This window comes from Scatophagus argus, chromosome 11, assembly GCF_020382885.2.
Source record: "Scatophagus argus isolate fScaArg1 chromosome 11, fScaArg1.pri, whole genome shotgun sequence".
Lineage (NCBI taxonomy): Eukaryota > Metazoa > Chordata > Actinopteri > Scatophagidae > Scatophagus > Scatophagus argus.
The window spans coordinates 15,053,203-15,065,426 of record NC_058503.1 but is presented as its reverse complement, the minus strand read 5'-3'; the positions used below and the strand labels follow the sequence as shown (position 1 = coordinate 15,065,426).

At 41.1% G+C, this 12,224-nt stretch overlaps 1 protein-coding gene across 2 annotated transcripts in view; it reads right to left on the bottom strand.

The window, feature by feature from the left end:
- LOC124067002 (receptor tyrosine-protein kinase erbB-4-like) overlaps positions 1–12,224 on the bottom strand; it is a 280,015-nt gene that overhangs the window by 148,570 nt on the left and 119,221 nt on the right. For both annotated transcript variants that reach the window (XM_046403975.1, XM_046403976.1), the window contains exon 2: positions 3,394–3,545. In XM_046403975.1, the coding sequence (XP_046259931.1) occupies positions 3,394–3,545 (152 nt within the window). The remainder of the gene's footprint in view (positions 1–3,393; positions 3,546–12,224) is intronic.

Below are 12,224 nucleotides of genomic sequence, written 5' to 3'. Positions count from 1 at the left end.
ACACACTGGGAGTGAGGAAAGGTGCAGTGGTTAGCACTGTCGCCTCATAGCAAGAGGGTTCCAGGTTCGAATCCCGGTCTGGGCCCTTCTATGTGGAGTTTGCATGTTCTCCCTGTGCCTGCGTGGGTTTTCTCCGGGTACTCCGGCTTCCTCCCACAATACCAAAAACATGCACATTAGGTTAACTGGCTACTCTACATTGCCCCTGTGTGAGAGTGTGTGGTTGTCTGTCTTTGTGTGTTGGCCCTGCGATTGACTGGCGACCAGTCCAGGGTGTACCCCGCCTCTCGCCCGTAGTCAGCTGGGATAGGCTCCAGCTCCCCTGCGACCCTGACGGATAAGCGGTATAGAAAATGAATGGATGGATGGAGTGAGGAAGGGCTGCTAGTGACACAAAGTCTATTGGAAATACTAAATGTTATTTGCAAATGATAATTCCATAATTTATTTGCAACTACAGGGACAGGTGAGAAGGGGAGTCAGTGAATTGATGCTGGGCTAATAATCAATCTGATCACAGCATTAATATTGAAAATGACATGTTTACTAATGGTTGCACTGGCAAGATAAACAATCCAACTCGACTGTGTGGCTGTTTCCTACTGAGACTGGGAAAAGGGGAGGAGGGGGAAAATTGAATATTTCATAATCACAGATTCCGTTTATGAGAGCACACGAGAAAGTGACATGAGGGAAAACAGAGATGCCAAAGTGTGTTTGCTTTACTCAGTGTCCCATTCAGAAACTACAAAAAAAAAACAAAACAAAAAAAAAACCCCATCATACTACAGTATACTGAGATGAGTACAACTCATTTCACTTTCTTAATGTCCATGCATTCAGTACACAAATGCGTGTTCTGCTTATAATATGAGAGAAAGATTCAAAGGATATGTGGAGTGATTTAAACACTAAGAATGTCAACACTGCATGTGGGCAAAGCTCTCTGCTGGGCTGTTGGTTTGAATGTACATATATGAGAGCGGGGAGAAAGCCTCAGCGCTCAAATGCAGTTATTAATCACAGTGCAAACGTTGATTCATCTGTCGTGGAGGTAGTTTGGAAGATGGACTCTATTTACTGCTAAAGCTGTTTGAGGGACTTTGGGAGGCAGCCATCAATCTCTTGGCTATCTTGAGAAGAAGGAGCCAGTGCACAGGCATCAGTTTCAATCACCTCCCGGAGACAGGTGGTATGGTAAGCTGCTGCACAATAGTTTTTTTTCTTCTTCACTCCTTCTCTTCTTTTATTCTTCAAGGTGAAGTTTTTCCCTCTCTTGGGAATCATGTTATTAATGTGTTTTATCATAATAATAATAATATTCCCTTAAAATACACATTGCACCATGCCCTCTTGCTCCCTTGCTGTTTGGCACCCCGTGTTCCTAATTAGCATCTTCAATTAGCCCATGTTAATTGCCATCCACGGAGAGGTGGAAGAACCTGAAAAGTTGTCGCCACAGGGAGCCCTTTTGTAAATGAGTGGTTGTGTAATGAAGAAGCAGGCAGGTAAAGGGAGGGATTGTCGTCAAAAGCAACTTTCACCTCAACCTTCAAAAAGAAAAAAAAAAGCCTTTGTGAAATATTAGCTTGTGCAGATAAGATATTGTTAAAGGCAAACCAAAAAACTTAATGTGAGTGTGCTGTTTTTAAAGTACAAACTGGTTCTGTGTAGTTAAACAACAATCACACTTGGTTTTTGAACAGCGTCTCTCCAGTCCTTCCACCTTTTTTCATCAGTCAGTGGGACCTATTACCTCTGCAGGGGTCTAATGGTGGCACATTACCATCCATCGCTCCCTCTTTCTTAACATCATCTTGGTTTTGTTTTGTGTCACAGGGGGTATTGTCAGTACTGCTCTGCACAATGTAGAACACTTAATAGCTCTGTTTTATTTTGCTGCTTTGATCTGTTGGTCTGTACACAAGAAAAAACCAAGCTGTCCCGTTACTTTTGTGAACAAATCATGTTGTCACATTAACTTTAAATCATCACTGTAAGGAGCAAAATGTGAAAAACACATTTTGCCTTGTTGGTGGGCTGTCTTCTCTACAAAGCCTCTGTAGCCCAGTTTATTTGCACAGCAATACTGGCCCATTAATGCAGTCAGCACTTCAGTGTATCACCAGGGGAGCTCCCAAGCCCCCCAGATAGACTGGAATCAATTGGAGTTGGATGGCGTTAGCAGTGCAAAATGCAGTCTGAATGGTCTAGGGTGATGTTCTTGAGAAGTGAAGGGCCAACGAAGGTCAACAGTAAGAGCTGATCTCACAAAAAAGCAACCTTTTTTCTTTTCAAATTTCACAACAGTAACTTCTCTTGCCTCCCTCTGACCTCTCATTACTGCATTATTATTGCTCTGCCCCTGCGAAAGGCTGGGAGCTGTCATCATCTGACATTGTGTTTGGGTGTACATGCACGTGTCCACCAAACTAAAATACAAGCAGTTTCTTTACATGATCAGCATCTGAGCACAAAGTTTACTTCAGCCTCCTCTCATTCATTTGCTGCATCCAGCTGTTGCTACAGATAGGGCTAGAAACACCAGTACCATGTGAGTTATCTGCATGTCTCTCAGACATGCCTCAATCAGGTGACTCATTTGCTCAGTTTGAGATGATGATGCTCATCAGTATCTGAATCTTTTCTGAAAGGTGGGAATTTATGCCCTGAGCCATGGCACTTTTCCTTCTCTGGCTGTGAATAATGTTTCATCAAAAGGGAGATTAACCAGATCAAGTTATTTGGATTTCGATGATTCTATGCCTCAGACCACAATGGTACGATCACACAATCAGTTAGACACTCGGAGATGAGAGGAAGCTTGATTACCTCTGATTGGAACAACTTTTCTTGCTACTTATTTTTGGCTATATAGATACTAATCTCAGTGCTGATTGGTTGAAAAGGACCTGAGCACAGGGCATTCTTGGGGCAACAAGGTCAAATGAGGAGACAGCAATGACAAAGTTCACAGTCTGAACTTTTTGCTCAGATTCAGAGAGCAACAGCAGAAACAACGCAATATGTGGATGTTTAGATGGTTTTCTTGTATGTTCTGAAATCTAGAGTGATTAAAAAAATGTAATTTGTAAAATAAAAATAAAAAGACTAACATACAGTAAAACATTTCTGTTTTCATCCATCACAAGGAAGTCGATTGTCAATTTGTGTCAATATAGCAGAGATGAACTGATTATTGAATACTAATAATTTAAGAATTTGAACAATAAAAATATTAGATTATATATTCTGTCTGCTTGATGCACACAAAACCAGAAGGAGTAACAGCAGTGTAATCAGACACCACCAACTGGCTTTAGCCTCATTGTTGTTTAATATACCCAGATAAAATCACAACCAGTTTAGTGTCTCGTCATGCTTAGGCCTTACTTTGAGGAAGGTGAGGTTCTGACTGGGGCCGATGCTTGTGATCTCAAGGTTGCCCATGACGACTTCACAGTTTTCGTAGTACTTCCTCAGTGTGCGGTACTGCTGCTCCAGGTCGGACAGCGTGCTCAGCTTGTTCTCTGTACCAGCGCATACTGGGAAAATAAGGGACAGAGTGACAAGACAGTGTTAAAACAGCCATATGAGATGTATAGATTGGTTTAGTTTAGAAAGCAGTTACACAGACACAGTCCCATTGTGCACAAACCGTTTTTGTTGGCTGTCTTTGAAGACTACATGCAAATATTATTAAGCTGAGTCCTGTCACCTTGAACACTACCAGTAAAAAGAGTTTGTGCAATCTAAACTTTACTCTTTAAATGAAAATAATGTCTGCCTTATGTGATCAGGAATTTCTTATATTTGCATGGCAGACCCAAAAGTCATAAAGAGGGAATGTAGTGTAAACATGAGCCCATGAACATTGAGCTCCAGCATCTGCTCAGCTGGCCTGGTCATGTAACACTACGAAGTCACTGGACCCCAACCCTGCCTCACATCACCCCTTGGGGCACTCAGATCACAGGAAAGCTCTTTAGCAGCTAGCTGGGCTGCTCACTTGACAAGTAATTAAACAGACCCAATTCCACCCATCACACACCTTGCCCCCCGTGACGACACAAGCCATCTGCCCTATAAGCTGTTGCTGCCCAGTCTAGCATGAAAACACATGCACACATAGACAGTTTGTGCAGCTATCCTTGTTAGGACATTACACTGACCTCCATTCATTGTGAGCAGCCGAACCCAAACCGTAAACCTAACCATAACAATAATCAATGCACACACACACACACACACATATTGAAAAGATGAGAAAAACAGCACATAGTGTAAATCCATATGTAATCACAAACTAAGCCCAAACAACAAGCAGCCAACAATCCTCTGCATCTTTTGCATGTAATTCATATGCAAATTTTGCTTAAGCCTTGATCTCAACTGTCCACTTCTGCACTTTATACATAAGCCACATCCGTAGCACTACACTCTCTTGCTGTATATTTTATTTAAGAATGTTTGGTAAAGCTGCTGAAATGCAGTGCTCTTTTGAAACACTGTAATTTAGTTTCATTTGTATTGCTGCGGTGGTGTGGTTCTCCCACCTGCACCCTCTTGATGACAGAGGCGCCATCAGTGTGACAGAGGGGTGGCAGATCCTTCCCTGAGTCTTGTCACACTGTCACCCATGAGCTGTTACAGAACACCTCCACCATGAAAGATCTTTACTGGTGCTTTGAATTTTAATCCAAGATCCCTTACACACCATACTATACATACACAGAGTGATACCATATGCCCCCCCCCTCAACTCAACCTGCATGTTTACTCTCTACCCTCTTGGCTAGCAATAATCTAAGCCCAACACATTTACCCCTTTTCCTCACGCAGGCAGTTGGAGGCAAAATCTTTCAATTCTATTTTCTATTTACTCCCCATCATTACACCACCAATACATATGGGAGAAGGAGGATTCAGCCGGAGGGCAACACAGGCTGTAAAGACAAATGAGATTGTCTTTAAACACTTCCACATCGTAGCAGATATTAGATAAGTGCAACTATTCCAATGTGGCTTGGACAACACCCCCACGAGCTGGTGGTGATTAGCTAGGTTACACATAGCATAACGTGCTGCTCAGGAATGATATATGGCAGACCTGGGTGTTTTCAATAACAGTTAGCCTGAGCTTGAGGGGGACAGGGTGGAGGGTGGGGGTGGGGTGGGGTGGGGGGGTCATAAAGTAAGGATAGGTGTAATAAACTGTTATTGCACCCTTGGGGCAGGGCGCAGAGATCAGAGGAAAGGGGCATTGTGGCGTGTGATGTGCGGTGGAATTTACTTTTATATATCCATTTTCCAAGCATGCCTTCAGTAAGCTCTTGAAAATTCTCTGGACCTATGTGAAATCTTTTTTCTTTTTCTTTTGTGTTTAAATTTTATTTTGTTGTTATTGTTTTTTCTTTTTTGTTTTTGACTTTTAATGAAACACTATGAAATCTTATATCTCTGCATGAGCCTGAGATGGTGCTGACTGCCAAGTGAACCACAACAAAACCATCTGTGCTGTGTGGAGCGTATATAGAGGAGGTGTGAACTGTCGCAGGTTTACTGCAAAGCTTGGTGATCCTACTGGTGATACGGCTGCATGTGTGTGCATGTGTAGGCAAGCTGTAAATAATAGGTATTAGGATGTATTTTCCACCCCTGTTCACTGCATGATCAAATCCCTTTGTCTCCATGCTCAATATGTTATATCTCAGCCCCAATATCACAGTATACGTTAAATAACAGCACAGTCTGGTTGTGGCATGCCCATACCCAGGACAACATGCTATAAGAGACAGTTGTTGTCTGTTTAACATACTGCCTGTGATGCAGGAAGAGACTGCAAGAACAGATGAGTCTTCATATTGTTTAAAACTTACGGCTGTTCTATAAAAGAGAATCTATCTTATCTCTTTGATGGATTTCACTTGCCGGCACACTTTGAGCAGAGAATGCCAATGAGATTCAATGTCTCCATCGGCTCCATATATATATCGTGTATTTGCCAAGTGAGTAAATTGATTTAATTTGTTTGCGAGAATTTCTCCTCAGAAGAGATGGATTAGGGCAATGAATCATAATATTTCAGAATTTTCCAATATATGTAATTAATGAGAAGATTATGAGTCGATGGAGCGAAATGCATATCTGGCTCAATTTATACAGTCTAGAAGGGAATTTAAGAGTTCTTTTTTTTTTTTGCAATGTTTTTGACATGGATAGCAAGCTTGAGAGTAGCCTTGTTTATCATCGGACGGACAGACAGATCAATAGACAGACTGAAGAGGCGTAATTATAAGTTTAAATCACCTGCATGTGAATGTAAGGCCAGATTACTCTCCATTTCCTAAGAGAATGAAAGGAGACTCTTTCTCTCTGTCTCTATTCTCCACTCATCCATCTTTCTCTTACAAATCAGTCGCAAACTTTCTGAGGGACAGATGGGTTGGAAGCTGGTTTTAAATGGCTTTCATGCAGCCCCCATGTGTCTCCGACAGTCAATCACCAGACAAGACTGGAATGCATCCATCACTGTCTCTGACACAATCCCAGTGTCTCAGTCAGCTATTAGAGGGAATGCAAACAGTGAGTTCTTTACATAAAAACAAATAGTTATTTATGTGTTTGCAAAAAGAACAACATACCGCTGAGCCACATTTTCATCAATTTTAATTTCATAAATATCCTCATCAGGAATACATAGGCACTGCATTGCTGTGGCTTCTGCTCCTTGGTCAATTCATTTCATAGGTAGTGCACACAACAACTTCATCAATAATGCCTTGTGCGATTATTGAATGCCTATAAAGCTGGGCAGTCTCTGAGGTTTATAGACTTCTGCCAGGGAAGCCAGCAAAAGGTCATCCCGATAGCCACTAACTGACTGAATTAAATAAAGTTGCAAATGTCACTTCTATAAGTAAACACTGTCAATAGCTGAGCTTGCCTAACGTGCCTCGAATACAGGGGGACCTTGTAAAATTTGCACTCAAACACGGCCTCGTATAGGATAAAAATACTGCAGTTTCTGTGACACACACCAAATAAAAAGTGCCACAATTGAGGTCAGAGCTGTCCTATGTCCCCTAATGTCCCCCAGATGAGCTTTGCTGGCTACATATGAGTTACAAGCCACTGCTTCTGATGGTAATCATTGCCCAGATTATTGTCCATCTGCTGAGCGGCTTAATAAGCATTGGAAACAATAACTAGATGAGTGTTCGTGATGACGGCACAGTCCAGTGACGCTAACCTCTCGTTGCCATAAATTAGCAGTCATGCTGGTGCCCACAGCCTCAACACTCTGTGGGGGTTTTGCACAGCAGACAGCCTGCAGCAGTATCCGACTACACTGCACATATCTAAAAGCTACAACTTTGACTCATAAGTTGTCCAGTCGTATGAGCAGCACACTTACTGTGTCGTTCAGTCTCATTTTCATGAACCCACCTCTGGTCCCTTCTGTGCGGAGTTTACATGTTCACCCTGTGCCTGTGTGGGTTTTCACCAGGTACTCTGGCTTCCTCCCACAATCCCGAAAACATGCACATTAGGTTAATTGGTTACTCAACATTGTCTCTAGGTATCCCTATGTCTGTCTTTGTGTGTCAGCCCTGCAACTGACTGGTGACTAGTCCAGGATGTATCCCACCTATCACTCAGCGCCCCCCCCCCAAGACCCTGATGGATTTCTTAAGAGTTGGTGGATACCAAAATAGAGCTAAAAATGGAGCGAGAGTGAAGACTGAAACATTTGTCAGGCCAAGAGCAACACAACCCTAAATGAATGCTAATGATGTGCCAGACTTGCTGGACAACTGAACAATTGTCTGCTAACATGTTATCCAACTTTATGAGGTGATAATATGTCAGTGCTGTGTTTGTATGTGTGTTTAAGGTCCTCTGCCACAAAAGAAAAAAGAATGTTTAAAAAAAAAAGTGATTTAAAGTTAGTTAACAGATTCATAATATGATGTTGGTCTTCTGCTATCCTTAAAATTTGCTGTGAAGATAATCCAGCAGCAAATAACAGCAAAATGAAAAAAATGAACATCAGATTTTTCCAATACAATAGTGAGAGCTAATTACTAGCCCATGTAAAATATAGGCATGATACATCCTTGTATTGAATTGAACTACATCTCTCTCTCTCTCTCTCTCTCTCTCTCACACACACACACACACACGGCTATTAAACTCATTAAACATTCACTTTCTCCCTAACATATCAGTGTGACAGAGTGCTCAGTGATACTGTAGCTGTAAATGGTAAAGTTTTGTGTTGCAGTAAGCAAAACAGAAGGAGGGAGTGGAAGTTTTCAGTGGAAGCAAACAAACAATAATCAAGCTGCCAGTGATATCATACTACTGTCACCTGTATATAGCATGCAAATATGTGACAGTAAGAGCCTGGTGCTTTTCACAAAATCATTTAATTCTTTTTTTTTTTTAATTCAGTGGTCCACTGAGTCACCAGAGACATTTTTATAGATAACAAGGACAGTCCAATACCTAAAAACTATGAAGTCTGCACCTCTTCCATTTTTTCTCACTTACCAACTTACTTGCTATATCTCTGTAGGATTTAGACTCCAGGCAAGGAAAATCCATCCAAGTCACAGGGGAGTGATTGGCTGACACTGACACAACCTCATTATACCCGAAATCCTCAAGCTGCTTCTTCTTCACTGAATGTGCTGTTGACCAAAGGTCTAGTGAAAAGTCTTTCAGGCCCATACTGACCAGTAGAAATGGGTGGAAACAAGTGTGTCCCTTAGTTTTGTCTTACCCCCATAACACAAAAGTGCATTAATCAAAATGAATTACGCTACAGAAAAAAATTCAGCATGCACAGTTTACAAAGTTGATTGCATAGCATTGTGCAAAATGTCTTGGTATCCTGGAGCATCAAGATTCTCTTCACTGGATGTAAGGGTCCCGACTTGATCTTGTTTTTACTTTGCACTTAACATGTAAAGAGAATTTCCACATGAGAAACTTACATGATGTCATGAGAAGCTGTGATTGCATCTGTGAAGTGGTCTTTGTTGACATGTTTTACCAGTCGACCAGTCTGTTTCATGCTTTTTCTATTTATTATTTCAGACGGTTTTGTTCCACTGCAGCCACTTGTTAGGTACAATTACAGAAAAAAAGAACAGTTTGGCAACAAAGAATGATGTGTTGTTTTGTAAGTATTGATTTTGTGTCATTTATTCAGGAGGAGATTGTAGAGAAGTGAGAAGCTTTGAATGAGCACTAGGATTATGATGGATAAGAGATTCTCTGGTTGCTGTTCTTATACAGGAAACAATTTGATGTCCAGTGAACTAATGACATGATGCAACAGGGCACTGTCTCACTGTTTTGTGTTTTGTTGTTGTTGTTTTTTGGAGGGGGGGTGTGGGAGTCGGGGGGGGGGGCACAATGACTAGTGTTTGCACACGAACGAAAGGCAATGAGTAATTCACAAGCACAAAATGGAATGAAATTATTTCTTCCCTGACTGGATCAAGTGCAAATTAGATCCCGTGTTAAGCGGCAGAGGACCAACGTACTCACTGTGACACTGGTGGGAGTGTGGCACGCATTATTTGTGATACCAATGGCTTTATTTACAACTGTTATTATTTACTGCTACTAAAATTAAGATACATCTGGAATTAACCCAGAGACGACTTCTGTTGCAATTTTTTTTTATGTCCTCAATCATGAACAGTATTTAAGCCAAAGGCTATAGAAATAACAAAGTATCTAATCTTTCTACGAGTATGCAGGAGAGTAAACAGTGAGTAGTGAAGTACAAAATATCTACAAAATGTGATCGGCAGCACAAGAATGTCATTAATCGTTAAAATAGAGCCTATGACAAGAGCCAACAATATGAACATGTGGAACGTCAGACAGAAGTCAGTTCACCTTTACTTCTCTGCCACTGTGTGATTTAGAAAAAAAAATGATGAGAGTGGCAGTGAAGAGAGCACAAGAAGAAGCGTGAAGGGGAAGAAGGGCTCAGTTAATGAGAAACAGTAAGAGAATGAGTAAGAATAGTTGAATCTCAAATATATGTGTATACAGCACATTTCTTTCAACTTAACATTTAACTTGGGACAACTGTCCCTGTGCGTGAGTGCATGACCAGCAGCTGTTGATACTCCACCATAATGCCAATTATGTTTCAACCACTGGAGGGCAAAATGAACTGGATTAAGTTGGATGCTGACAAAAAGATACACATAATTTATGGTGCATTTCAAAACTTAAAAAGCACCGTCCTTATGTTCTCTTGAGCCCTCATTACCAACGAAGTGGTGATTCTCTTAGATGAAAGAAGTGGATGCACCCAACAAACTCTATGCAGTTTCAGAGCCTTGTTTTAGTGTGAGGGATGTGTTTCACCTCCTCTATGATGGGCCAGATGTTGCCTCTCAAAAATCAGGCGAATGACTTCAGCTTCAGCTTGTTGATCAGAGAGAAAATGTTGACCATCTTATCAGGCCCCTGAAATTTTCCTGCAACAATGTTTGATAAACTCACGCCAGGAAGGGTCCCCTGATTAAGTCTGAGATGCCAGCTTGTTCTCTCACTTAGACTTCTCGAGCTGGAGAGCTCTTACAACTCGGCCAACTACAGCGAGAACCTCACAGCTGACTTTGATGGTGTTGCTGACAGTGTGAACAAATGATAAAACAGGGTTACTAGTACATTATGCTTTGGATCCTCTTCTTTAAACACATTTGGACTTCTGGATTTTGCTTAATAATTAAGTTTCTGTTATATACTAGTTTTTAGTTACAGAGCATTAATCAATCTGGATTTTTCCAGTGATGTTTCTTTACGCTTACATTAATCAGCACTATAATTTTTATAGAATCTGTGAGGTGACAGTCAGCTTTTGCTCCCACAAGTCCCTGCGCTTATGTTTCAAAAACCACTCCCAACATGTGAAGAGTGACTTGCTGTTGGATTCCTCCATGTTACCAAACCTGTTTTAGACTTGGGCTGAACTGTGTGTGTGCAGGCACAGTATTCATAAAGTGAATGTGTGTGTGTGTGTGTGTGTGTGTGTGTGTGTGTGCATATTCAAGGCTATATATGTGATTACTGTATTTCATGACAAAACCACATGACGTTCCTGGAGCTTCAGGCAAAGGCTCTCCAAACACAGATATTTTTTTTTAAGTTTTCCCAGGGAACCTTTGCCTTTGCTCCTGCAGTTTCAGAAGCTTCCTGCAAACACACGATGAGGTGAAATTTATGCTCTTTATATGCTAATAGTGGAAACAGTAAAGCCCTGAGGTGGTTCATATCCCAACAGTCTGCTAAAGAGAGACAGCCTGAGCAGTGGGGTCAAAAGAACAGCTCACATCATAAATTGATGTGCATGTGCGTATCAGCATGTGTGCGACAGTACTGGATGTGTGTGTTTGAAAGGGAGTGTGTGTCTGTATCGGTGGCGTTGAGCTATTTTGTTTCTATCAATATTTTGATATAGAGATAAAATTTTGTTTATTGCAATTTAGAGTCATACAGGCACCCACATCATGCTGTCCAAAACAAAGGGTCAGTCTGCCTTGCGTCCACAGAGGGATAAGAATGTTTAAGGAAAGAAAGTTACCTTCAGCTAGCAGTAAGACTACACCACAAACACACACACACACACACGTTAACCACAAAAAGCTGTGAATATTTTTCATTTTAAGAGCAGCATATTTTCAATAAATAAATAAATAAATAAAGCAATGAACTGATGGGTGACACAAAATGTAAAATGCAGTGTTCAACCCAGAGGCCAGCACTTCACAAATTGTGTAATATCTTTACATGGAAATTGATACTGTACAGACTCACTGATGCTAAAATATTACATCCACAACCTTTAACACCTGACTCTACCTTTGTCTTCTCTCATTTCCTGTCAGGTTTGACCTCTATTTTTCCATCTCCCCTCAATTTTGATCTTTTTCATTTTACATTTTACGTACAACTTCCCTTTATATTCTCAACCACTGCAATCAATTCAGTGGCTCAGCTACTTAAAAAGAGTGAACCTGCAAATTGCTGCTAGACAGACTCCTCATAAGGTATTATGTATTCTACATCTGTCTTCGTTGGGACCTAGCTGGCTTCATAAAGCATCACAGAACGACTGAAGGAGGGGTTGGTGGTTATTCTCTGTGTGAAAACAATGATATGTTGACACATACTGTAAGTTGCTGTAACCA